Raw genomic sequence first — 27,959 nt, forward strand, 5'->3', positions numbered from 1 at the left:
CTGCTTCTGTTCTTGAGTTTATTAATTAAAGTTTCCTCTTTTGACCTTATCCCTTATGTCTGTGTCTGCACTCTGGGTCCTCCTTTTGTGATAACCATAACAACTGTATTCACAAAAATCAATGAAGGTGATTTTGTACTGTTTTTGGTTGCGCATAAGGGATTAGCAAATCCTGTTAAGTAATATTTGGTACATTTTCCAAAATGATTTAGAATCTGGGTTGTAGTAGTAGTAGGGCAGCAAAGAGTGCTTCCACACTGAAGTGCCATATTTTTGTATTATAAAGATCTTTTTACGGTAATTTTACACTTCCTTGTGATCTGCAAAAAAAAGGCAGACTATCCTTGTACGTATGAACAGTTTCATATTTATTTCAAAGACATTTTGGATGTACAGCAATAGCAACAAAGGTAGGAATTGGCAGGGATTCTTTTCAAGTGAAGGTGAAGAAAAGGAACATTCCAATGCTTAATTTTCCATGTGTAAACTGTGGGAACAACATGTTAGTGGCATCTGTGGTGAAAATAAACTGTAGATGAGTTTTGTTTCTGTGGTCACAGCTCAGACTTCAGAAGCTTCTTTGCCTTCTTCATGTTGTTCATCACTGAGGGAGAGGCAGAAAGCATTTACATTTAATGAGTCTGTGTTTCATAAACACAAACCGACACTGCTGGCCAGGTTCAAATTTGTGCAAACCTTACAGCATGTTACTTACAGAGTTTGAGGTCACTTGGTTCATAGGCATACATCCTGTTGGAGTAGCGACCATTGATGTCGGCCCTCACCGTCATTGAAGGGTCTGTGGGAAACATTATTGGTAGTGTGGGTGAGTAGAATCTCTGAAAGTAAGTCAGTTGTCATCTCAGAATTGTGAGTCTTGACATCAATGTCAAGGTGTTTCTTGATGTAGTCTATGTAGCAAAATGCTACCAGTTACATGCATTTGCATGTTTTTAAAGCTGCAATGAAGAAATAACACAATCTTCCTTACAAATATTTTAATGCATACACAATAAAACAAACATTTCTGTTGAAAGGACTATTGAAAGGACACACATAACTACCCTAATAGTATTGTAACAAAGGTCAAAACGTCATGTGCTCACACATCCATCCCACAAAAAAAGTACGAGCTAAGTAGCCTAATCTATGAAAGAAAGACATTAACAAGCTAGAGGAAACAAACGACAAGCTATAGCTCTTACCAACAAAAATGATTCTGGGAACATATTGTCCATCGGGAGAGAGATGTTTGTCTGTGGTTTCATACTGTAAATGAGAAAAATAACAATAGTCAAACATATCAAACTCTGAACCATCTTAAAGGATTTGTGCTTTGTTTTGTTTTTATTTTTTTTAACTATGCTCTAAATCTCCTCACTGGTTTTAAGATGGTGAGGTTCAATTTGAAAAAGGTGATATCATAGGCTGTCATGTATCCGATTTTCACTACACAATTATCGTGGCCAAAGAAATTGATGTTGTCGATGTTTAACTCCTGTCAAACGATGGCTAAAAATGTTCAACTTGCAACTTTTAACTTAACATTAATGAACTGTGATGTTTGTAGTTGTATGTATCTAATATTACATAGAAATACATAATTTTCAACACTATGATAAAATCTGTATTCATGTTTAATCTAATTTAGAAACTTAAAAAAAACTATAAAAAATAAAAACTGAAAAACCCTGCATACACTTTCTTTAGCCAGGTAATCTGATCTAAAAAGACCTGTGACTTACAACCAGATTGAGGACGATGAAGTCCTCATCAAGAACCTTCTGGGTCTCATCGTCATCAGAAATAACCTTTTTCAGTGCTGTGGGAGAAACAGTCCAGGATGTGTAAGAAGAAATCACATATAAGTGAACAAATGAATCTTCAAACAAGTTGGCTCTTAATTCAACAGAACATTTTTCCCTGCATGAGTAACTTAACTCAAATTGCAGCATTTTCATTTCCCGAAAAGTTAGACCTACCCTGACTGTGTGGACAGTCCTCAAGGTGAAAGATGACCATCAGAGGCTTGTTTCTATAAAATAAATCAGCTTTACTTACATATAATCATCAACTTCACTGAACATTGAGTCAGTGATAAAGAGACATTTTAATGTCAGAGTGAGTCAGGACTACTTTGTACCTTGACCTGGACCAGTAGAGAGCCTCCTCGTAAGTCTGAGCCCAGATCAGCTGATCACCCCAACCTGAACGGACAAGAACTCCATTAGAAAACAGTGACACACTCTGCTTTATTTCCATATTTATCACATGGTACTTTAATCTCAATCATTTAGTCGTAGAGGTGAAGATGTCCACACACCTCTGGACAGGGTCTGAGGGATTCTCTTGCCACTCTTCGGGATGTATTTTCCTGACACATGACAGGACACAGCCACCAGGACCAAGAGTACAGACAACACTGCTTTGATCATCTTTATAGTCTTGCTGGAGAATAAGAAACAAAGGGCAAAACAAATTAAAAACATGACCTTTTTCAAATGTTCAAACTGTATGATCACAGAAAAAACTGTATTAATCAATAACATCGCATCAGTCAGGAATGGAGGAAACTTGAAATTTCCCTTCCCTTTGAGGAAGAGAAGGGTATGAAATGCAACTCAAGTCTCTGACTAGACTCCAAAAGAATTCGAATCACAGCCTTGGTGCATACTGCAATGACAGTGTTTCAAAAATCAGAAAAGAAACAAATGTCATGGAGCAGAGATCATCTGCAATAATAACTCCAAAAAAACAGTGCAGTATAATTTAGAATAAAATTTAAAGCGACACCCTACCAGCAGAGGGTGACTATGGTTTGGTATGATCTTTTTCCTGCTTCAGACACTTCTGTACAGTGTTATATCAGAAGGTCATGAAAAAAGAGATTTTGTATATAGGCTACTTTGACTTATATATGTGAGATTTAAAAGAAAACCAGTGTTTTCTCTATTATCTATGTAATTTTTTAACACTAATTTTTAAGATAGGATAGTTTAGCCCGCATTTTTTTTGTTTTTAAATACTTCTACAATGGCCTACTGAACTAAGTTTTGAAACCCAGACACCTTCTTGACCGTAGTTGCGCATTATTTGCAGTTGGAAATGCAAGTGAAAAACTTCTCGAAAATCTGATTTTCTTACAGTTAAAAATAAGCAGTGAAGAGAGTGGCTTCTGGGGTTAAGCCCTGTATCTTACCTCTTCCTGACTGGTGAGAGTGTAGGTGTACCGCAGCTCCAGGATCTATTGTAAGTCACCTCTCACCTGTGCTCTATTTAAACACCTGTTCCCCTGCGGCCCAGCCCTCTTCCTATCCCTTACGGATGCAGGAAAAAAAAACTTCCTAACGTTTGTGTCAAGCCAAACTCCCTTGGAAGAACGGGTAATTTGAGATTCACCAATGTATTGGAAGACAGACGTTGTATAAGACCATGAGCACAAATATTTTATATGATGATGATAAACCCTGATGATTGGCATGATTGGCATGCGCCATGGTATGGTATAATTAAAAAACTTTTGTTTGTAAGTAACTTTTGTTAAGCATCTATTATTTTGTTAATCTTTTTCCTTTAAAATATAGCCTATCATTGCAGAGGGGAGGAGGGAAATAGGAACCTATTATAGATTTATAGATATAAAGATTTTAGTTTCTCTTATATGTTTCTAGTATGTGTTCAATATGCCAAGTGTATCAGAAGACTGCAATTTGTTTACGGCTACAGTCTATTATGCGCCGTTTACTATTCACATGAGTTTGCTGATACGCCAAATCTGTCTCTTAAATTATATGACTTATTTTAGGGATTTGGCATTCAGTCACACCTGAAAGAACGGCTCGAAGAGACATAGTTTAACAATTAATCTTAGTGTGTGTGTGTGTGCATGTTCATGACTGGGATTTATTTCTGGTTATAGAATATTAATTATCTAATTTGACAGATTAAACAATAACAATAACCAACAATAATCCGTTGTGTAGTATATTTGATAGCGATGATGTAATGATGTTGAAGGAAATCTCCGCTGACACCGTCTTACTTGTATATAAAGTTTATTACATGAAGCTCACCATCAAATGAAGCATGTGCATGTGAGAGGAGCCCAGCCAATACCGATCACTCTGCCGAAACATTTCCAATCCTCTGCTTATGTAGGGTACTTCTTTACGACAGAAGAGAAGTATACATCTGGAACTCATCCAATGATCTCAGTTTTCAGGAATCCGAGAGAGTGGGAGAAAAGACCCTCTCTTCATGCTATGTAATCGATACCTCTTAAGAGTTAGGGACCCCTACCAAAACATGAACCATAATGACTACAGACAGACTACATAACTGCAGACACTACAGTTGTATTCATATTATGTGGTTAATGTACAATAGCCTGTAGTTGACAGGGAAAGTTTGGCTTGGATCCAAGGACAAGTCACCCTAATTATGGAAAGCGATCAGAGGCTGGATACTGATTGATCTTTATGTGATTGGTTCAAATCACTCTCTCCTACAAAGCCAACAAGATAAACAGTACATGAATAATATTTCACATTTGGGTTTCATAAGCTCAGCTGTGAACACCAATAGAAGAGGATACAGACATATAATTGAATAAACTGTATTATTTTAATTAAACCAATTCTTTACATTTTAAAACATATTTCAAAAACTTCAGCAGTCTGCAATGAAAGCATCTTAAAATGTGCAATCGTTGAACTTTAACAGACATGAGAAATTCAGATTTGCATATGCTGTGTCCAGTCTGCATGAGCTTTATCTTGAAGCATCTCAACAGTCTCCTTTGTCCTGCAGTAGGGAGCCCCAGTGTACCTGGCTGGCATCAATGGCAGCTTTGTTTAGACCCAGTGTGGTCTGGACCTTCTGACAAACAATCTACCACTCAGCAACTGAGTGATTCGCTTTAATGTGTTCCTTTTTCCCTGGAACAGCAACTTTTCAACCCAAGAGTTACTCTCAGTTCTACACACAGTCAAACCTCTACTGCTTTGTTTCTTTAAAAGAAGGGGCATTCCCCCAACTGTCCTCAAGTAGCTTTTTGTTTACAATTCAATTCAATTTCAATTTATTTATTTATATAGCACCTTATACAGTCAAAATTGTCTCTAGATGCTTTACAGAGACCCAGAGCCTGAACCCCCGAGCAAGTAGACAGTGGCAGGAAAAACTCCCTTTTAACAGGAAGAAACCTTGAGCAGGACCCAGCTTGCAAGGGAGAACTATCCTGCTGATAGTCGGCTGGGTGAAGGAGAAGAAGAGGTTGAAAGAGAGAGAGAAACATACATGCAATAAACATCATACCATCATCATGTTTACTTCTTGTGTATTCAGTAAGCTTTTTTTGTCGCATGTCACATTTTTAGCAAACTTACATTGCTTTATAAGGAAATAATAAATAGTAAAAGGAAAGAAATGAAATACATGATGAAGACAACAAATTTTAAAGTAGATTATGCATGTTTTGACTTTACATTTTCATTCTTTCAGTCAAACTTCTACATTTTCTGCTAATAAATGAGCCACATTTGGGTTTTTGTAAACATAGCCATGTTTTTAATGGTCAGACACATAGTATAACTTCAGACAAGGCACATGTTATTACAGATTTATACATTGTAAAGACTGATCAAGAAAGGACTACTTCAGGAAACTTAAAAAGGCAAAATTCCCATTCCAATTTTGCCAACTTTTAAGCACAGTTTGATATAAGCCATGGCCTGTGGTATCTGTCACACACATCTTTGTCTCCCCATGTTTGTCTGTCTCTTTAATATGGACTGCCATTGTTAGACAGTCTTGTCACAGACTGTACATCATTAAAACACTTTCATTTAAGCATGACATGTAATGGATAACACATTGTAACACCCACAAAACAAAAAATGTTTTCCATGCCCTTACATTCACTGATTTCAAATTACTGTCTAAAACTTTGATAGGTTATTGTTATATCATTTTATCTACTTTTGATTTTATTTGAGTCCTGTTTTATTCCTTAAAATAGCTGGTTCCTATACTGCTCGTACTGTTTTCTGTATTATACTCATTGCATTCTTCCAGTAAAGTGCCTGACAAACCAAATGTCCCATTGTACTAAATAAATAATTGTTTTAGATGCCGTATGTTGTGATGTTGGTTTGTAACCAGGATGTGGGAGCAGTTTAGTGATGAGGTGTCCTTAACCCCCTGCTCTTTCTTTACTGGCTTTCACTCCATGCATGCTTCTCTCTGTTACTGTGTTGTCACAGCACCATGGTCAATATTTGAACTACAGGGCAGTGTTAAAGGCCACTCCTATTAGCACTTCACATTCACCAACTGCACTCAGCCCTGCCCTGATAACATAAATCATACAGACACACTTCTTTTGGCCAACCCACTCAAATAGGATGCAACTTCCTGGTTTAATGCGGAGCCCAGTGCAACAGCTCTTGAACACCTGAACTTGATTGAGATAAAGTGAAATACTAGCACATGTGTTAACTAACTCAAGAGATTTTCACTTAACACAGCTATTCACTGCTTTCACTGCTCCACCTTAATTACTTTTGTTTTGTTGAAGAAAGCTTTTTAGTTCTTTTTTTCTGCCTTGGGATAAAGCAGTAAATGTATTCCTTGGTGCCAAAAAGAAAAACATCCAAACTGAGTGTTATAATGAATTTTAAAACTACTCAGCTAGGTAAGACCAAGAAGAAGAAATCAATAATAAGTATAGTAAGTAGTAATAGTAAGTAGAAATCAAAATCAATAATACACAAAATGATCACATGTTCAAATTAAAGAGGCAACACTTTATATGGAACCCCCTAATAATTATAAAAAGGTAACTATTTAACTAATTTAATAGGGTAATAGGATATTAATATATAATTTGAAAATAACTTAATGTCCTGTCATCTTATCTTCAATAACTGTATTCAGATGGCAAACCCATTATATGAGAGGCGATGCTGATGGTCTGGGAAGCCCAACATGATAGTGAAATGTTAGGTAAATAGATATGGCCTGGCCCAGAGTGTTTCAGTCTGGTCTGCTACTGTTGAACTGGTGTAACCTAACAGCACAAACTAACTTCTGGGGTGGTAGTGGTGTAGTGTCACACCATTTAAGATTTTAGTCCAGACAAGATAAGAGCATTAAAATAAATCCTCATGATGCATACAACCCTTGTGCCTCCTAAATAAGTTTATCTGTTTCATTTCAAGTCATTTTAAGGCTGCAGTTTGTGCTGTTTGCATTGTTCTGCAAACATAAACTAAATAGATATTTGTAAACTTGCCCGGCTAAGGTTGAATCTGCATTTGTGTGTCCTATTTTCTCTTTAATGGTGGAGTCTGGCTTGGGTGGGGATCACTTCATGGACAGTTGGGGCAGAGGGAATGTCTGAAAACTATTTCAGTGCACATGATTTCATTTCATCCAGTCTACATGCTCTCAGCAATCCCACTGAAAAAAAACCCACAGCACATTCCATACTTGGGCATTTATTCAAATACACTGGTACAAAAAGATCCAACTGAAAATATGATATTTATGAATGTGTATTCTGTACTCATACAAACACATGAATACAAACATTTCATAATGACAAAAACCCATTTTGAAAGGGGCCAACATTGTAAAGATAGTATAAAAAAAAGCACATGGAAGGTGGAGGGAGCAACAGAAACCATGACATTCTAACAGTCCCACAAGAGACACAAAGGCCATTGTTTTCACAGAAAACATCCAATACAGCCAACCCACAGAGCAGTTCATCATTCATCTAACTCCTTAATACTGACAAGAGAAACCTGTCCTGGGTTCAGATGGGAGTAGAGAGGACACAGGCAGCAGCACTGAGACAAGTTGCTCTTCTGACAGGACCACAGTATTTTTGACACTCAAGGTTGTCACACCACACACACACAAAGCTGCCAGTGTGACTGTGAGCTGCACAGAGGGAAAGCTTACACATGATAACACACGATGCTGTTGCTTCTTCACAATCTCTTGACATTCAAGACCAGCTGCTGAAAGAAACAACGAAAAGGCCTTCCTCACTAGGTCAGCAGAATTCATTTCTATTTTTCCCTTTTGGACTGGTTGAAAAGAAAAAAAAACAAAAAAAAAAAAAACAGGTTAATACTAAACAATTCTTTATCTTTAGGCCCAGTTTTAATAAATCACAGCTGTGGCTTAATTCTATTGGCCTTCATCTTTATAAAGTGCTTCCTAAGTATTTGTCTCACATTTAAGAATCATGTAAGAAGGGAAAAGATTTCTGACTCTTTTGTACAAACATGGCAAATGGAGTATCAAAACAGGGAATATCACATGTAGTTACTCAGTACAGCAGCCACAATAAGAAAGGAACTCAGTCGTGTGGAAAGGAGACTTCCATCTGGTTGAAGACATTATTGTTCAGTGACAAGCAGATGGACAACTAGCTGCAGCAATCCACACACAGTGGTCAAGTATAGTGACTTGTTTCAGTCTCACTGTTAAAACTGATCACAATAAAAACTCACAGTCCCATCAGCTACCATCTCACAGCCATGGAGTTCCTCAGATACACTTCCTTCTCTCTTGTTTGTTCTCAGGTGTAGCACAGCTCTGCTCCAGGTTAGTCACCAGCTGAATGACTTCACATACACTTCAGAGTGTAGGACAGAACAACTTCCTACTCTTGTTTGTGTGTTAAACATTAGCCTTACAGTGGTTTGATCACAGAGAATGGCTTTTCCAGAGGCCAGCAGTTACCGGAGTTGTGCCCAGGTTGGCAGCAGTGTTGCCTAGTGTCCATGCTGTGGGTGCTGGTTGTGTTGGTTGTTAGCAGGGTGATTGGGGGGCAGTGGCGGTCCGTTTACCCCGGGGTGGTAGAAGGCACAATTGCTTTCATACCTGCAGCTTCCCTTCATCATGAAGTGACGACACACAGGCCTCTTGGACATGTCTGACAGCAGGAAACACAAGAGTATTACAATCACATCACACTGAAGTGCACCCGGTGTACACTGGGAGCAGAGATGGCCCCTGGCGTTTTCATGTGCATAGTCCTCAACAACTGGCCGAGAGCTCCAGAACCAGTAAGCTGACATATTTTGCTGACTGCGATTTCTCAAGAATGAACCATAAAGCTCAACTTTGAAGTTAGTATGTAAATTTGATGTGCTGATAAAAAGCTGCTGTTGTAGTTTGAAACATCAAGCTCAAGTACTCCTTTATAAATGAATAAAAGCAAGAGCAACTGAGTGGTGACAATCACATGACTGTTGCTGTACTGATGACAGTGCTCTGGGAATTATTAGTACAAGACATGTCAGGCCTACTCGGCTTTTTATGTGGCCTTTATTGGATTGTACTGGCCACACACTCAGGCATTATTTGAGAATAAAGCATATGTCCCACGTACCATTCATGTTGTTGTGTCCTCCTCTAGGCCCTCCTCGTCCCCGGCCCCTGAAGCCCGGCTCTCCTCCTCGGCCCCGGCCTCCCCGGTGGAAGTGACCCCCTCGGTGAGGTCCTCCTCTCATGGAGTCGTCTCCCCAGTAGTTGCCATTGTCTCCTCGGCCCTGGCCCGGAGGTGGCCCCATCATGCGTGGGCCTCCACCGGCATTGAAAGGTGGTCCATGGTTGTGAGGAGGAGGGGGGTGGTTGAAGCGAGGCCCACCAGGCGGGTTGCTGGGTGGGTAGCCACCATTCATGGGCATCTGCATGTGCATGTTCATGTTGTTCATACTGTTCAGGCCTGGACTGTGGCCCAGCAAACCCTGGTTAACTAGATAAAGAAAAAACAAACTTAGCAACAACGAGCAACAAAACAAAGCAGAACAAGTGCACATCATACTGTGACAGCAGGCAGACAGATTATGTAGTTTAACAGTAAGATGGACTGAATTTACCTGGGGGAGGTCCACCCTGGTTCTGGTTCTGGGTCTGCTGTAAGGAGCCCAGTAGCTGTTTAATCTTGTCTGAGAAGTCGGGCTGCTTTATCAAGTCTTCAGTAGACTGGTTACCAGATGCACCCTGATGACAAACAGCTGTTAATAGCTACACACTACAATGACAAATAGATGCACACAAATTATTCCATGCATTTATTAATTCCAGGCTGGATTATTATAACTCCCTTTAATCAGGTTGCCCCAATAAGTCTCTAAAGGCTCTGCTGCACGATTACTCACTAGAATCAGCATGAGAGATCATATTTCTCCTGTTCTGGCTTCTCTACCTTGGCTGCCTGTAAAATCCAGGATTGAGTTTAAAATTCTTCTCCTCACGTATAAAGCCCGGCCAGGCACCATCATATCTTAAAGAGTTGATAGTTCCCTGTTATCCACCAGAGATTTATGTTCTCTTCTCTATTGTTATCATAATCATCATAGTACCTTCTGTATACGCCATCATTATCATCATCATAATTCCAATACTTCTGGTATTATTGCTGTGGCTACACTTCTGTTTGTGTGCTCCTTCTCTTGCCACCCCCCCCTTCTCTCTCTCAACCCAACCAGTTGGCGCTATATAAATAACTGAATTGAACTGAATTAAATGTTATAAAAAATTAAAAGTGAATACAGTGTGTCTAGAGTAATCATAAAGTAAAAAGAACCAGGATCAAGACTGGAAATAATGGATAAAAACAAGCTTCTTATGTTGACTATGCTATCAAATATTTACCATAATAGATGAAAGCAGCTCCTGTACATTGACAGTGGGAGCCACTGGGTTGTTGACAGTGTTCGTGGCTTGCGGGCTGCGAGAGCTGTTGCTCAGGTTGACCATGAGGTTTGCAAGGACAGGTGGCAGCTTTGAGCTCTCAGTCTGGGCCATGGCAGAGCCCTGCTGTGGTGTGGTGTCCATGGGTTCACTGTAGCCATCATCCAACATGGAAGAGTCCTGCACAACATATCAGACTAACAGCTTAACAGGCAAGAAATTACACACATGTAGGGAATATGTTTGAAACAAGAAAGAGATATGAGAAACAGAAAACGTATGTGTGTGTTCTGGATATACTAACTTCATCCAGAGGGATAAGACGGGGAGGCATGGGTTCATAAGGCTCTGGGTCTGGCTCATGTGGACTGTCGGGCACACTTGAAATAAGAAAAGACAGGAAATTATTAACCAACACTGCAAGTCTTCATCCTTATTAGCTCACATGTTTTGGAGCCTGGAAATTTTTTTAGAAACTCTCGGGATACAACAGGTTTGTTTGTGTCTCACCTTTCTTTGCTGAGGAAGATTTCCTGAAGGATACCCATCTCACGATCTCTCTGGGTAAGCTTTTCTGTACTGTTGGCCCCAGGGGTGACCAGGCTGCCAGTCAACATGAGGGGCCTTGGGGGTGTCCAGGGGACCCTCTCCTCCATGGTATCATGAGAAAGCCGACGGGCCATCTCAAATGTCTGTCTGTCCATCATCAATTCTCGTTTGGCAGCCTCACCAAAGTCCTTAATCTTGTTAACATTGACTGAAATTTGTAATGGAAAGTGCATTAATATCATTAAAATTAATGTTTTTGGGAAGAGCAATACCATCAAGGAACCCAGTGTTACATTTTGTCATGAAATTTTGAAGAATCATACCACAAAATTAACCCATGTCTCACACATAAATTTTCCACATGTTGCAGCAGGAAACTTGTAACAGAGGTTGTATATTCTTACAAATGAGGCACTGTATGTTTTCCAACTTCACAACCGATCTTATTCCATAAACTGGGATTCAGGATTTATTCCATACAACATGGTAAAAAAAGGGATGAGTATATCAGGGATGCACTAAAAACGTGATGGGAAAAGGAAGTTGAAGATTTTGTTAGATAAAATGACTAAAATTGTTTCAACTTCACACAAATGAAATTACAATTTATTCATTCATCATAACAATAGACTCTATTAGAGTCCATGTTAACTGGCTAAAGTCAAACTAAGGGACAATGATCCCTGCTGGAAGTGTGTGTAGAGAGAGAGAGAGAGAGAGAGAGTGTGTGTGTGTGGCTGGGACTTTAGTGCATTAATGTTTTTTTAGTTCTCTGATGATATCATCTACATAATTGAGTGAAGCAGTTCAACCATGTTGACCAGAGTTTGTCTATGTATTCATGTCAATATGCTGCTTATATTTTAGTGCATTTAGAACAGAAAAACAAAGAACAGAGCTGATGTCATGTTGCAAGTGGTGCACATATTATTTGCAAATGTACTTACTGTCAAGGTACCAAAATATATACATTTCTTAGATGGTTTACAGATCTACTGGTGTCTTTAGAACAGTATTCACAAGCTGCCTTACCTCTCTCTGTCTCATCCAGATCAAAGTAGAAGTAGTGTTTCAGCTGCTCCTCCTCAGCCCAGTGAACTGTCTTCTTCTTTTTGCCCTTCTTGGTCAGGCTTTCTTCTTCTCCACGTGGTTCTGCCAGAGCATTAGGTTTCTCACCTACAAACAACAAGAGAGGATGAGAAAAAATATTTTACTTTAGTATTAAGAACACATAGTGCATAAGATGATATCATGTCAGAAAAGATCATTAAACTCTATTATCACTAAGAACCAAAAGGAACCATACCATTTTCAGAAGCCTCAGGGTCTTCAGAGGGAACAGGGGTCCCAGGCTGCTCTACCTCCTGGTTTTCATCAGCAGGAGTGGTGGCAGCACAAGTTTCTGGAGATGACGGTTTAGTAGATGATGTAGAGTACGAAGAGGGTTTGCTGTCAAATGGACTCGCCTGAAGAAAACAAAAGAACAAGAGTGAGAAGATGGGTTTTGCATGTAAGTTTTACATTCACATTTATGTGTAACTGGAATTATTGCCTTCCCCAACCAGTCAACTTTCAGCTCACATCCATATCTGTCCATACTATTAGCACACTCTACATGAAGTGAACACTTGAATTTAATAAAAGGTATTAAGTGTATTTTTTGGTGAAATGGAAGTTAATAATTTCAATAACTTTCATAATGCATACTGATACCTGTGTACTGAGATCAACCAGTACCTTGTTAGACGTAGGAGAGACTGCTTTGGTATTAGTTGTACTACTAATACCAGGTTTCTTTTTCTTGATCTTGATACCGGGCACCGGGGCAGAATTCAGGGCATCTAGGAACCCTGTGCACTCCATTGCTGCAGTGATGACACAAACATGCAGTGAACACTACTGCTGCTACATCAGCTGCGCTATCATCTCTTACAGTTAAATTGTATTATTGACATTAAATGCATATATGTGTGAAATTACGTTGTGCTGGAATGATCTTGACTTTGATCTCTTTTGCAGAGTTTGAGGGAGTATTCAGAGGTTTGTATTTTTTCTCCAGAGGTGGAACATCTGATGGACCAGAACTGATGAAAGGAAAACAAAACAAACACATCAATAGTGTCACCAGCCACCTCAGGGGAGCAAAGTATAAACAGTTGAATGAAGACACCACAAGATGGTACTGTGCTCCCAGAGATAGTGAGGCATCAGACAGAAGGCTCATTACCTTGGCCTCTTGAGGACTGGAGGCTTAATGTTGTACTTGTCACCAAGCTGTGGGGCAGCAGGCGTCTTTTTAGCAGGGGCTGGGCTAAGAGTGTCCATCTCCAATCCTACACAACACAGATCATACTGATTATTTCATTCTTAACCTTCAGGGCCAACAACATCTCTACTCATCAGGGGTAGTTTACCTATGGAGCGAATTTTTGCGTGGCTGGGTGCATGAGCTTTAGGTTTCTCCTTCTTCTTCTCCTCATCTCCACTCTTTTCCTTCAAATCTCGCACTGGTACCTTGCTCTCCTCCTTCTTCTTTTTCTTATCTATAAGATGAATATAGTGGATGTTACAAACTTTTTTGTGGATGAGACATTGTAAAACAAGCATTTAAAAAGTAAAGTGACTGATTAGTACCAGCAGGGGAGTTGCCACTGCTCGAGACACTCTGGGAGCGGATTGTAGCCATCCAGCCATCTACGAGCACCGACGCTAACTTCCGCAAATCTAAAGATAAAATAAAAGAATATTAGTTTGACACCCTAGTTACACAGCTATCTGTACAGAAGAGTTTAGATTTTTGATGTACATGCAAAACAACCTTCAGTCTCTGCACTCTTGCTCAGCTGCTTCACCAGCTTGGCTGTGTTGTTCTGAGAGAAGACAAAAGAACACATGGTTTTAAATGGTTTGATGGTATTGTTGCTTGTATGGCACACTAAAGGTGTGTTCTTGTGGATAAACTGAGGCAATACCTGCTTGAGATGATCCACTTTGAGAGGCAGCTTCTGTAGTGTGAGCAGAATAAGCTGCAGTAGGGGGGTGTTGTTGGTGGTTTTGGAGTAGGTGAGCCAGGAGTTGAGTAGCCTATAGCCACCAACTCTAATAAACCTGCATGAATGACAGATTGAAACAGATTTACAACTATATTAATGGAAATAGTACATGTATTCAACAGAACAGTGTTCCAATCATCCATTTGTTTTCATTTTCACCATTGGGGCGCTACAGAGTGTTTGTGACAATGATCTGTTGGAAGACATCTGAAACTTTAACCTGCTATTCACTCAAAAAAACATTTGTTTATAAATATGGTGTGGTTCCAGCCTACTTACAATATCAATCTATGCACTATGTGAGACAAATACTTGCAATATTAAATATACATTAATATATATAAGGTGGAAGTAAGACTTACCTGTTAAGAACATCATGGGATTTTGTCTGAAGCAGGATGTTCAGGTACATACATCTACTGACCATCTTGGTAGAAGCTTTCATCAGGCTACATTGAAAAAGAGCAAACGTATTAAAATATCCCCTGTAAAAAGATTCATGATTCAGCTTTTTAAGGTTTAGGCACAGAAAGGTGTCACATCCAATTTCAGTTCCTCACCTAAACACCTTCGGAACCCCCTCCAGGCTGCGAAGTTCTCCATCTTTTCCCAACAGAGCCTCCACCCCTTTCAAGATCTCTCTAGGGTCTACTAGTCCCCCGGCCATATCTGAAAGGACACAGATCTATTACATTTCCTGACATGTACAAGGCAACCTCTTTGCCTGCCAAATAGAAAGAGGAACTCCATGCTACAGCTTTCTCTCCAGGAAACAAATTAAAAAAAAAACAAGATCCCCCACAAGACTAAACAGCTAGTTCACATAAAAGCTGCATCAGGGCAAGTAATAAATATCAGTCAGATCCAACTCACTACTGAACACCATCCAGATTACACTCTGAGTCGTCTCATGTCAGTGATTCACTGTTTGCAAGACCAACCTGTTTGTTTTAAATACATTCCATCACCATCAAGGTCCAAAGTGACGCACAACACCCACATCATTTCACCACTGCAAGCCAGCCAACAAGGGTTGAGCACGCATAGTTACAAACCAATTTACAAAGAGGGATTCAGAGAAGACCACTCTAATCTAATTTCATTAAATTATTTCAATAGCGGGATCAGAAAAACAATAATTAGACTGAGGAACTGAACATGTGGCTGACATGGCCACAAACAAACCCCTTTATAGTACAGACAGCAGCATTTTCTCCACGCCACACAGCTCTCACATCGACAGTACATGATGATTCAGAGTGCTGCCTCATACTCCAGATGTTTGGATTTGGTTGTGGGGCCAACTTGACACAAGTCGAGTAAGGACAAAGGCAGGGTGTTGAAACAATTCCTCGGTGCCAGAGTATTTTCTCTCTGGGACTTTTATTTGCTGGACGTGACTAGTAGTTGGTTGATTTCGTGTAAGGCAACACTGTTTATTCCGGTTCATGCTATGATTGAAGGGGCACCAACAATGCAGACAACAAAACTGCATGTTTATAAAAAATGACATACAAAATATAATACTATGTATTATATTTAAATGTATCAAATAGATAGGTAGAAAGATCAAAGCTTTGTTACAACCAAAGTATCCAAAAAAATGATTTTTTTTTTTTAAATCAGCATTACTGACAATTTATCAACTTTTTAATAGTATACCATTTATCTATCACAATCTTTTAGAAACATTACAAAAAAAACAACAACATAAGCAGTGCCTTGGAAAACCCTGTTTTCACTAATTAATGATATCTGATGGCAAAAAAATGAATGCTACAAATTCGGATTGTACACACCACCAAATTATGTATGACCGGAGAAAACTGTATGAAAAATTAATTGTCAATTGTGGTTATCATATTGAAGGTATTTCTATGTAGACTACAGCAGGGTTACCATCACCGTCACTTGTTCCAGCCAGAGGGTAAAAGTGAGGACACTTAACTGCCACCTACAGGTTAATTTATGTTTACACACCGGCATTATACTGTATGTGTTATTACACAATAAGAGATCCGTTACAAATTAATCTATCACATAACAATGGTCTGAACTGCTATACATTAAATTGTAAATAATGTATGCCTGAAATGTACTTGTGATTTATAATAACATTACTTATGATTGTTGAAGAGTCTGACATGATCCACACAAACAGCCAACACCAAGTCAATTAGCCTTTATGAGTGTCTTTACTTTTATGGTTTTCAAAAACTATCATGACAAACGGTCTTATGAATAATCTTCAAATAGTAAATGATATAACCTCAGAAGCATGCACTCATTTTCCCGTTTATGCGTGTTTATAATGACACAGCTTGTTTGTTAATTCATGTACAGAATCCGCAGATTTGTTGGAAATCAATCACTGGAAATGTCATGATGTGAGGAATCAGGGCTTACCCGTGTAACTGTTGTAGTAGAAGTTTTATATAGTCTCAGACCTCCACAACACTGCAAATAACCCAATTCCTGTAAACGTCAGTTATTAAACATATACACAAACAAAACAAAACAAAAAAACCACTATTAACATGGCCCTGGCTCTTCATTCAGTGGGGAAAGAACATTATTTGTGCATAGTCATACTGTGTTGTTGTTATTTATACCACTGGTGACAAAAGACAAAACGGAGCGAACCCACTACGACAAAAAAAAAATATATATTTTTTTTATAAAGGTTGCGCAACAACATCAGTACGAATAAGACAATAAACGGAAACAACCCATGAATACAGTTAACAACATAAAACTCTCTCGATTATATAAGGGTAGTTCAGGCAGCCTATAAATGGCTTGCGCTTAACTTGACATCTGTTTAAACTGAGAACATGACTGCCTCTGTGGCTACGCTGCTTGACAAAGGGGAGGGAGCTGAAAGCCGTCTGCTTTTCAAGCCCTCCCTCCATTAACCTCTTCGACTACGGCAAACCAATGCCTACACAACCAACAATGGCTCTCGTAGCAAAGATCGCACTGCTTGATAGAAAAACAAGGCGGTGTGCACCAGATACCTAACGAGCCGAACGCACTCACACAATGCAATGTACATCAGTCTCTTTTTGTTCTGCGTTTGTTAGTAAAAATTCCCAAATGTTGCTCAGAAAAGACGGCAAGCCCCCGAAACTGTCCGAGGACGAAAAGCAAAACACGACCAATCCACCATATTTGTCAATCCCGACTGTTTGTGCTTCGAAAGACCGTGCTTGAATTTTCCTGCAATCTTTATCCTCAGATTGCCGAGCTCATGATGCTGGCTTTCGGGAAATCCCTGTGCTATAATTATCGTCATTTCAGCACGTACAGTGCTTCATAAAATGCAATCCTCAAACTAACGCAATCTTTATGTATAGATTGCGGTGGGTGTTCATTCCGTGGAGCAGCCCCTACAAAACAAGTCTGGCAGGAAAAAAAAAAAGTCCAACTTAATGACTTTGAGCTTCATTGCTCTCTATGCCTATGGCAATCTTTATGAATAGATTGCTTATGGTTATGTTACAAAATAACTTACCATAATCTTTTATTTGTACAAATCGTCAATTCGGTCTCACACACAAAGAAACGGAGCACTCTACCTCCGTCCACTTTCCTGTGTGAGCTCATGCTATGGTTGTCTACATTCAAACTGTTTGCCAAAAAAAAGGCTAACGTTCAGTGCCTGCTAGCCAGCTACCGCTAGCTAGCATCTACAATTATTTTCATTTCATTGATCTCGATTCAACTTCAAAATCAACTTACTATTTTTAATATAGGTCCTCAGCGTCTCGGGTATGTTAGACTGTGCTTTTCAGGCACTTATATCTCTTATTTGATCAATTTTATATCGTCAATCTTCATGGTTTTAATATCAACTGAAATACTTAATGGGTGGGACTGAGATAGCTAAAGGCTAGCCTGTCCTTCAAGAACAAACTGGAGGCAAAAATAGTAATCAAATGTCCATTACTTGAGGAAAAAAACATGAATTTGAGTAGAGCTGTTCAAAGTCCTCGACGGTTCAGTCTTCGGCAAAATGAATTCATACCTGAAAAACACACAAAAAACACACATTTAATGTCGACTCTCACAAATTCCGTCGTCCATCGTCTATACAAAAGGTCCTTTGTTGGCTTTTGAATAAACTCAGTATAAATTTCGCATTTAAGACGGAGAAATGTTATAAATAAGCCTCGTTGTCTTTCTGACTCCACTTACCTTTGACAAAATCCAGGAATGAGCTCGAAGAGGAGGGACTGAGACTTTATACTACGTGACGATTTTTACGTCACGGTCAGGTTTTTTTCGTTTTTCGCTTAAACAAAATGGTGGACAACTGACTTTTCTTGTCTTGCCAAGGACATAATGGCGTACTTCACATGTTGGAATCTGTAATATTGAATAATTCCCTAGTCTTGCTTTGAAAGTGTCGTATAGTTGTATAATTAAATAGATAAGAAAGAATACCAACGCATTTTTATTGAATTTACCGGATTTTTATAATTATTTGATACATACAGTTAGTAATATTATTTCTTCAAAATGGCGACGTATATGACTATCAATGGTGGTCACTGCGCTAGGACGGCTACCCCTGATTGGCTTATCCCGATATTCTTGTCCTAACCCTAACCAATCATCAAACGTTATGTCAAAGCCTAACCTCCTCATGCCTCAACATAGCCAACCAATACTAGACAACCTAGGCAACAAATACTATCCAATCAGTCACAGTAGGGCGCGTCATTCCGTAGCCATCCTAGAAAAAGAGAACTGGTTCGCCAATCAGAGAAAACACGTCATACGCAGCGGTCACAACAACTAAATAAATAGACACATTATAAAATTATATATATTATATATAAATAGAAAAGACATAGCATCTAGAGTATTTATTGTTGATTACATTTTGATATAACAATTTAAAGCTTTAGTAAAACTACAATATCGCATTCAATATCACCTTTCACCTTTGACCTACAAACCTTCTATGTCACAAGAAATGGCCGCATTTATCCGAGGCACCTCGAGGGTTTTGAGCTGTCTATCGCATTCAATTCCCCATCCATTACGGCATCATCCGGTATTAAATTGCATTGTGCTGTTGATATGCGTATCATTCGATTATTGTGTGTGTGATCAGTACGCAGGGTTTATTTGCTGAAGTCAAAAGAAACGCCGGATGCTAAACACATTGTTGAGCCGTGCGATGGCTGCCTAGCTAGTTAACTAAGAGGGGACACTTCACGTACAGTAGAATCAACCTTGCGGGGACTTCTTGCATTCATAACATTCAGAATAAGTGGCACCTTTCATTGTACAGCAACTGGACAATTATTAAGGGTTTGGGTTGTTGTGATGATGTGTGTTGATTTTCTTTTGCATTCAGTCCAGTCTGCAGAGGCTACTTGTAAGAACATGTCCGGACCTCCCTCTATTTGTACCTCCAAGTTACTTTTTCTGCAACGCAGCATCACTCCAGGATAAGGAAGCTGCCGAAGCTCTCTCCCGCTATAAGGACAGACCTTGGGATTACCTGGAGAGTGAAGGTATGTAAAGGAAAATCAAGTCTCATCGTCAGCCTTTAACGTTATGTTTGGTTTTAAAATATATCCTCTTGCTTTGACAGAGTACATTGAGAGGTATGGAATCAATCCAGTGTGGGGAGGCTACAAGAGGAACCACAAAGGAGGCATCCCCCCACAGAAGACACGCAAGACCTGCATTGTAATTTTTTTCTTTTAATCAATTTTACATTTGTTATATGCATGTTAGCTAAATGCTAACACATAACTTAACGTCGTTACCTTATGAAACCTCTGTCTGACCCTTTTTGTGATAGGGACAGCATCACAAGGAATTCAAGACTAGACTAATACAGATGATGATAAACAGATAAAAAAAATAAAATAAAATAAAGGAAATACACAAATGTCTGTGTGGGTCAGCAGCATGTAGCTAGTATACCAATGAGACAAGATAAAACACTGGGTTTAACACAAAGTTTAAAGCCCAGAAATTATTATTTGAATTTGCAAGTACTTTCAACATTAGCACATTTTTTAAATTCTTTAGATTATTTTTTAAACATTTGAGAAAGTTGTGTTTTCTTCAGTGTGCTGTGATTTCAATGAAGAAAAACATTTATGTGCACCTTAATTATCTGCTGGTGCACCTGGTTCCATGTATCACTTCTCACATTTAAAGTAACATTTTTTTTCTGTTTCTGTCTCTTTAGAGGGGAAGCAAGATATGTGGAAACCCCTGTCCAATTTGCCGAGATCCAAACATTATTATCCACCATCAGGTGAGTTAGGATTTCAGTCACTCCAAAGGTTTTACTGTGCATTTAACACACATACACTATTGGGTTACAGTGTTATATTATACATTATTAATCAGCCATTTGTCACCAGGGTTCAGGGTTTTTGTTTGTTCTAATAATTTTGCTTATGCAAAATTTGTTCAGTATCAAAAGTCAAGTCAAGTCAAGTCAAGTCAACTTTATTTGTATAGCCCATTTTTACAAGCAGTTTGTCTCAAAGGGCTTAACATAACATCAGCAACATCCTCTGCCCTTCGACCCTCACATCGACTAAGGAAAAACTCCCAGAAAAACCTTTAACAGGAAAAAATGGAAGAAACCTCAGGGTGAGCAACAGAGGAGGGATCCCTCACCCAGGACGGGCAGACGTGCAATGGATGTTGTACAGGCAGGAAAGCAATTAACAACATGAGAAATGACATTACTAAAAAGATAAGCAAAACAAAATCTCAACTGTTTAGTTTCACTTTTGCTACCACCTCAATATGATTTTAACATTTCACAAGTTATAAGAAAATTATAGTAATGAAAATTATAATGAACTGCTGTAACATTCATGTATTCTTTTTTTTTGTGTGATGTTGAGAATCACTATCATATCAGTTCGATTTCGGCCCGTAGGGAGAACCACCCCGCCCATAGTCGGTACATAGAGGAATGACAGGCAGATGTCAACAATACACATTGGGTTGGTCATAGAGCCGGCTACAGTTCAACTTGAAGATCTGGATGGAGAGATACCTGCAGAAAGATACAGAGAGAGAGAGAGAGAGAGAGAGAGGGAGGGAGGGAGAGACACAAGACTACGAGGAGCACTGGACACACAGTTAGTGACATAAAATAATGAACTGCATGTTAATCTGACGAGGGGAGAGGATAGAAGAGGAAAAGGAGGAGGGGAAACTGCTTGGTGGATCATGTTTGTGTCCCCCGGCAGCGTAGGCCTATAGCAGCTTAGCTATGATAGAGATTTAAAGATTAACAGTTAGTCAGACCTATTCTACCTGTGGCTATATATCATGAGGTGGGTGAAACTATGCCTACCAGCCCTACACACTTTATTTGGTGCTAACTATATGCTTTACTAAACAGAAAGGTTTTAAGTTTAGTCTTAAAAGTGGAGGTGGTGTCTGCCTGTCGAACCCAGATTGGCAACTGGTTCCACAGTAGGGGTGCCTGATAGCTAAAGGCTCGTCCTCCCGTTCTACTTTTATAAATTCTGGGAACTGTAAGTAAACCTGCACTCTGTGATCTGAGTGATCTATTGGGAGTATATGGGACTATTAGATCCTGCAGGTATGATGGGGCTAGTCCATTTAGGGCCTTATATGTAAGTAGGAGAATTTTAAAGTCTATTCTGAATTTTACCGGAAGCCAGTGAAGAGAAGCTAAGATGGGGGAGATATGATCCCTTTTACTGATTCCTGTTAAAACTCTAGCTGCTGCATTTTGGATCAGCTGCAGGTTATTAATAGAATAATTTGGACATCCTGACAACAGTGAGTTGCAGTAGTCCAGCCTAGAAGTAACAAAAGCATGAACAAGTTTTTCAGCATCACTCTGAGAGAGGACGCTCCTAATCTTAGCGATATTACGGAGGTGAAAGAAGGCGGTCTTAGAGGTCTGTTTAATGTGATGAATAAATGACACGTCTTGATCAAAGATAACGCCGAGGTTCCTTGCAGTCGTACTGGAGGCCAAAGTAATGCCGTCCAGAGAGAGTATATTATCAGCTATTCTATTTCTAAGGTGTTTGGGGCCTAGAATAATGATCTCAGTTTTGTCTGAGTTTAATAATAAAAAATTGGAGGTCATCCAGTCCTTTATGTCCTTAAGACATGCCTGGAGTCTGGCTAACGGCTCTGTTTCTTCAGGCTTTAAGGATAAGTACAGCTGAGTGTCATCAGCATAACAATGAAAGTTTATGTCATGTTTCTGAATAATATTTCCTAGAGGGAGCATGTATAAGGTGAACAGGATCGGCCCAAGCACTGAACCTTGTGGAACACCGAGGCTAACCCTTATATATGAAGAGGAAACATTATTAACTTGAGCAAAGTGAAATCTATCTGTTAAATATGATTTGAACCAGCATAGCGCAGTCCCTGTGATCCTAGTCTCATGTTCTAATCTGTGTAATAAAATGCTGTGATCTACAGTGTCGAAAGCAGCACTGAGATCTAGCAAAACAAGTATGGAGACAAGCCCCCGGTCTGATGCCATGAGGAGGTCATTTGTGACTTTAACCAGAGCTGTTTCTGTGCTGTGATGGGCTCTAAAACCAGACTGAAACATCTCAAAGAGACTGTACCTGTGTAGGTGATCAATCAACTGATTTGCAACCACTCTTTCGAGTATTTTAGATAGGAACGGGAGGTTGGATATCGGCCTATAGTTTGCTAAGATGTCTGGGTCAAGTGAAGGTTTTTTAAGTAAAGGTCTAATAACAGCGGTTTTAAACGCCTGTGGTACATAACCTGTTGTTAAGGATAAGTTTATCTGATCTAAGAGGGAAACGCTAATCAAGGGAAAGACGTCCTTGAGGAGCTTAGTTGGGATGGGGTCTAAGAGACATGTAGTTGGGTTAGATTTGTTGAAAAGTAAACTGAAAAATTATTCCAAAGTCTAAAGGAAGGAAATAAGGAAATATTGTATTTTATACTTCACTACATTTATTTGGCTAATTATTTTTTCAGATCAGTATTTACATTAAACATATAAGCTTTTAAAATAAAACTTATTGTTTGTTCATTGTTCAAATTTAAACTTCTTATTCCCATTCTTTGTGGCCAAAAAATCAGTGTCTAGTTGGGGCCTATTATGTAATAGTCAGATGTCTATGAGTTGTTAGCAAGTTATTTGCTACCCACACCTGAGATGGTTAGAATGTGACAAGAAGTAAAATTACCCAATATTACACCACAAAATTAAAGATAACAGAAAGGTCTAGGAAAATTAAAACAAAACATATCAAAACTTTTTTTTTTTTCTCTTTTCCACCCATACGAGTCATCTCATGACCTCTCAGATCTATCTGGTGAACCTTTATAGTGGCCCTCATCCCCATAAGATGTTGAATATTGTGTTTGTTGAAAAGCTTCTGCTGTACTGAATTGCTGTCTTTTGATTTGAACAAAAAAGTAGCAGAAGAAGTATGAACAGTGAAAAATAAAAAATGGAACAGGTGGAACAATATAAAAAGCTCTCAAAGCTCTGAGCTAAACTGCATTGCTTGACTAATGGCAGTGAACTAATCTGAATTGTGGGCTTGACTTTTAAATTGAGAACCAGCTACAAGAGTACTACTATTTAAAAGTTACACGAAATCCATGTCGTATCACATGAAGTTTCTCGTTTAAAGACTGAATGAGCAGATCAAAAGAAACGAAAATAAATAGTTGGAAAAGTGGTTGAGAGCTAAACTGCATTACTGGCTTGAATTTGTATGGAGAAGCAGCTGAAGGAATATGAAGAGTTTGAAAAGTGGGAAACGGTCTATTTAGTATGAATGGGAATGGGAAGTTGAATAAACTTTATTAGAATTTATGTCTGTAATAATTTATTACAGACATGAAACATTTTAAGACAAGATATGTTTTTGGTTTTTACTGTGAATGAGTGGCCAGTGTAAATCTGGCATTACAAGCTGAGTATTATCAACAACATACAAATGATGTGGAATATTTCAAGGTTTGTTGAAAAGCTTGTGCTCAATTGAATTGCTGGATTTCTTTTTATTGATAAGCAGTATGAATAATGGCTGGGAGCTTAACTGCAATGCTTCACTAAGGGCTGGGAGCTAAAATCCATTTCTATCCTTAATTTGTGTAGAAAATATGTATGAGGAGTGAGCATCTCCATTTCACTCTAACAGTGATGTCACCCACTCTCGCTCTGAACATTCTTTCAAAGACGCACTAATGCAACAACCTGAGAATGGCTGGAAATTGCATAAAACTTACAGCTGTGATACTGTGAAAAGTATTAATGATATGAAAATGTCAGCAATATGAGAAAGGCCCTAGGGTTGTGAATGCTTGAAAGTTTTAAGAGTTTAGATGTAAATCTGTGCATGAATGGGCTGAGTTTTAAGGCGAGTGTGTTTGAAAGTTTTTTTAATGGACTTCCAGAGTAACTAAGATTCAAGGAAGATTGACTGTTTTTTTTTTTTTAAATTAAGTTTTTAAGTTTTAATGGAATCTGAAAGTTGAATAATTCTCAAAGACAGAATAGATGTAGAAATTTTGAAGGGTGAGTTGAGCTTCTAGCTGAAACTGAACGTGTAGATAAAAGTGCTGAACATCCATGAAGAACTTAAAATGTGGGATTCTTGTACCTTTGCATCTATTCATTTTAATGGTGAACATTTGCTAAATAATTTTGAAAGTATGAAAGGTATGAATTAGAAAAATAATAGAATGCCCTAACTGAGCTGAATATTGTGGGGTTTGAAGTTTGTGTTAAAATGTGGAACAAGTTGCAAAAAAAAGTTGGCATTTTTATTTATAAAGAACATATGGTTGAGTGTTTATCATAAGTATTGTAGTGAAAATATTTCTTCTTTTCTTCAGAATGTGAAATTATTGGAGCAGTTCGTAAATCCCCACACCGGGATGGTGTTTGATCACTCTCAAACTGGTAAGTAAGTCAACCTGTCATCAAAGTGAGAACATGCAATTCACTTGAATATCACATGGCTCATGTTATGAGAGTTCTGCTTTCTCCAGGTGTGTGTATGAAACAGCAGAAGAGGCTAAATGAGGCGATCAACACAGCACAAAATCATGGTATGTAACACAAAACCCTACTTAGTGTGAAACAGTGCTGTGGTATAAGCAGCCCTGCTGAGGTCCCTTTTTACTTGCATTTTTATCTTTTTCTCTTATGACACGTACTATTTTAAACTCACAGAGCAGAGCTTCTGCTGCTAAGGGTGTCCCACTATTAAAAGGCATACGTATGGAATCATGGGGGTTGTTTTCTTCATTATTAAACAACCACTATTACAGATAAAAATCTCGGGCAGATCACAGATCTCTCCTGGAAGTTGTAGCAACAGATGGTCATATGAGATGCAGTTACCTTAAATAAAATGAGGTTTCTCTGGGTTTGAACATTGTTGGAAGCATTTGGGATAATCTTAAGTACACAACTCAATAAGATATGTAATAAAGATTGTAGAAAGATTCAGTTTTTAGACATTTTAATGTTTAAATGCTACCTGTATCTTCAACTATGCACTTCTTCAAAGATGACCACCTGGCATTACACCTCTGGGACTTTAATGACAGTACATAGACAGCTTTGCAGCTATAAGTACTTCCTTTCTTCTGGGAAGGCTTTCCACAACATTTTGGAAAATTGCTGTGGGAATTTTTGTCCAGCTATAGTGAGGTCAGTAACTGACTTTGGACAAAAATGCCTGGCTTGCAATCTTCGTTCCATTTCATCCAGGTGTTTTTCCACACCAGACTCATCCAACCATGTTTTTATGGAGCTTTGCTTTGTGCACTGGGCCACAGTCATGCTGGAATAGAAAATGGCCTTCCCCAAATAGTTGCCTCAAAATTGGAAGCATCGCATTGTCCAAAATGTCTTGGTATGCTGAAGCATTAAGGGATTTTTCAACATTCTCAGGGAACACAGAACTGACTGATTTGAAGATCTCAGCTGCCATTTAGGTAAAATGAGTGACTGGTATTGATTAGCAGTAAATATGAAGCTCTCCTGCTATGTTCTTTAGTGCAAAGAACCAATAAAATATTACTGATGAAATTAAGGATTAATTAATTTATTAATTTTTGCATTGTATTGCTACTATACTGGGGCTTGGGGATTCCACTGCACACACTTGAATTAGATGCTTTATTAACATACAGTATTTGAACTGTTTACTTTTGTTAAGTAAATAGTATACTTCAAGACATTTTCTGGACTTGATTCCTTTTCGGAGTGGAAAAACCTGTAGTTAGCGTCTTGTTGAAGTAGAGCAAATCAGATTTTACAGACTGAGTGAATCTTCCCACACCAAAGTGAAGGGATTTCTTGTTGAATGTATTAAAATCTCATCAGATGCCAAAAGTATTCAATATCCTGTATTCTCTTTTAGGTTTACTTCCCTTTCAGATTCCTTATGTGGAATTTTCAGGAGAGGACTACACCAATTCCCATGATGCTGTGGGGTCCACACCACCTCCCCAGTCCTTACGTTCTGGTGACATTTGGTATAAATGGTACGGTGAAATAACATCTGATGGACATGAAGTGGCGAAAGTCAAGAATACGTACAAGGCTTACTTAAAGTGATGAAAACTGTACAACCAGTCCTCCTCTTGAGCGAGCCATGATGTTGCTGCCATTAAAACAATCAGTAACTACGCCTTTGATTTGCTGTACATATGTACATGTCCACAGGACATAGGTGAATTTCCACTGTTATAATATTCTACACGTATGCAAATAAAACAGTCTATTAGAACATGTTGAAAAATTGATGAGTTTTATTTTTTTAACTTAACTCATTTATTATTGACCTTCCTCTACATTTATAGAAATTAATAACAGGATCAACACACCAGTATCTGTCCCACTCCAACCCGTTAATGATGTTACAAATCCAGAAGAAAAGGAATACCCTTTACCTGCACCAGCCCAAACAAATTCAACACCGTTATCATTAATTACTTTGTGAGACATGTCGACTGGTCCAGATGGAGTGTGGTATGACTGATGGACATAATGTAACATGGTGTGTCCTGACAGCGGCTCAGTGATTATGTGTTGACTTTGTTGACCATGGTCTCTCCCAGGGCCTCAAGCACCTCCCGCTTGTAATCATCAAAGTCTCCATCGATCTGGTTGATGGTACAGTCCTCCACTACCCACATCTGGCACTGAGTCTCTGTGATGAGCCGGGCATCGTGACTCACAATCATCACAGCTGGACAAGAAGTGAAACAATATTACATTTTTCACAAGTTAGCATTATTTATAAAGCAGTACTTTACTGTTGTTTTCGACTGCACACCACACATGATCAAGGTAAACAAGCCGGGTAGTAAGAATATCCCCCAATCATCAAAAAAACTGAAGTGTCTCAATAATCAGAGGATGGGACATTGTTATATTCAGACACTCTTCTCAGCCAAACTTACTTAATTCACTATTATTCATTCATGATATTCAATGAGCATAGTTCCCATTTTAATTCATTTCGCTACCATGTAATCTATACAATGTAACTAAAACACTACATCATGCGCTGGAGAATGTTTCATGCAAGTGCATGATTTGCAGTATGCAGGTAAAAAGTGCAAAACACTGATACGTTTTGATTG

At 38.7% G+C, this 27,959-nt stretch overlaps 4 protein-coding genes across 7 annotated transcripts in view; 1 reads left to right on the forward strand and 3 right to left on the reverse strand.

The window, feature by feature from the left end:
- Positions 1–549: 549 nt before the first annotated feature.
- Positions 550–3,310, reverse strand: agr2 (anterior gradient 2). Its single transcript, XM_046418618.1, has 8 exons — positions 3,200–3,310; positions 2,324–2,448; positions 2,144–2,207; positions 1,983–2,035; positions 1,746–1,822; positions 1,206–1,269; positions 716–799; positions 550–604 (listed from the first exon to the last, which is right to left on the reverse strand). The coding sequence occupies exons 2-8, from the start codon at positions 2,433–2,435 to the stop codon at positions 555–557; spliced, it is 504 nt and encodes a 167-aa protein (XP_046274574.1). The 5' UTR covers positions 2,436–2,448; positions 3,200–3,310; the 3' UTR covers positions 550–554.
- Positions 3,311–5,551: 2,241 nt separating this feature from the next.
- ppp1r10 (protein phosphatase 1, regulatory subunit 10) lies at positions 5,552–18,544 on the reverse strand. 2 transcript variants are annotated; one of them, XM_046418468.1, is made up of 18 exons: positions 18,060–18,544; positions 14,879–14,987; positions 14,681–14,767; positions 14,238–14,373; positions 14,084–14,135; positions 13,900–13,989; positions 13,680–13,808; positions 13,493–13,598; positions 13,246–13,349; positions 13,003–13,130; positions 12,572–12,731; positions 12,298–12,441; positions 11,227–11,473; positions 11,021–11,096; positions 10,678–10,896; positions 9,900–10,023; positions 9,410–9,775; positions 5,552–8,950 (listed from the first exon to the last, which is right to left on the reverse strand). In XM_046418468.1, exons 2-18 carry the CDS (start codon positions 14,983–14,985, stop codon positions 8,790–8,792), a joined length of 2,436 nt encoding a protein of 811 aa, XP_046274424.1. In that variant the 5' UTR covers positions 14,986–14,987; positions 18,060–18,544; the 3' UTR covers positions 5,552–8,789. The 2 variants fall into 2 exon arrangements, with proteins under 2 accessions (XP_046274424.1, XP_046274423.1); XM_046418467.1 differs by lacking the exon at positions 18,060–18,544 and adding an exon at positions 16,725–16,747.
- A 685-nt stretch (positions 18,545–19,229) lies between these two features.
- mrps18b (mitochondrial ribosomal protein S18B) lies at positions 19,230–27,112 on the forward strand. Its single transcript, XM_046418469.1, has 7 exons — positions 19,230–19,380; positions 19,687–19,846; positions 19,927–20,024; positions 20,536–20,604; positions 25,194–25,260; positions 25,350–25,409; positions 26,732–27,112. The coding sequence occupies exons 1-7, from the start codon at positions 19,288–19,290 to the stop codon at positions 26,926–26,928; spliced, it is 744 nt and encodes a 247-aa protein (XP_046274425.1). The 5' UTR covers positions 19,230–19,287; the 3' UTR covers positions 26,929–27,112.
- Positions 27,105–27,959, reverse strand: part of abcf1 (ATP-binding cassette, sub-family F (GCN20), member 1) — a 28,014-nt gene continuing 27,159 nt past the window's right edge. For all 3 annotated transcript variants that reach the window (XM_046418465.1, XM_046418466.1, XM_046418464.1), the window contains one exon: positions 27,105–27,562. In XM_046418465.1, coding sequence (XP_046274421.1) covers positions 27,396–27,562 — 167 coding nt within the window. In that variant the 3' untranslated portion in view covers positions 27,105–27,395. The remainder of the gene's footprint in view (positions 27,563–27,959) is intronic.

Source organism: Scatophagus argus, chromosome 17 (genome assembly GCF_020382885.2).
Source record: "Scatophagus argus isolate fScaArg1 chromosome 17, fScaArg1.pri, whole genome shotgun sequence".
NCBI classification, from domain to species: Eukaryota; Metazoa; Chordata; class Actinopteri; family Scatophagidae; genus Scatophagus; species Scatophagus argus.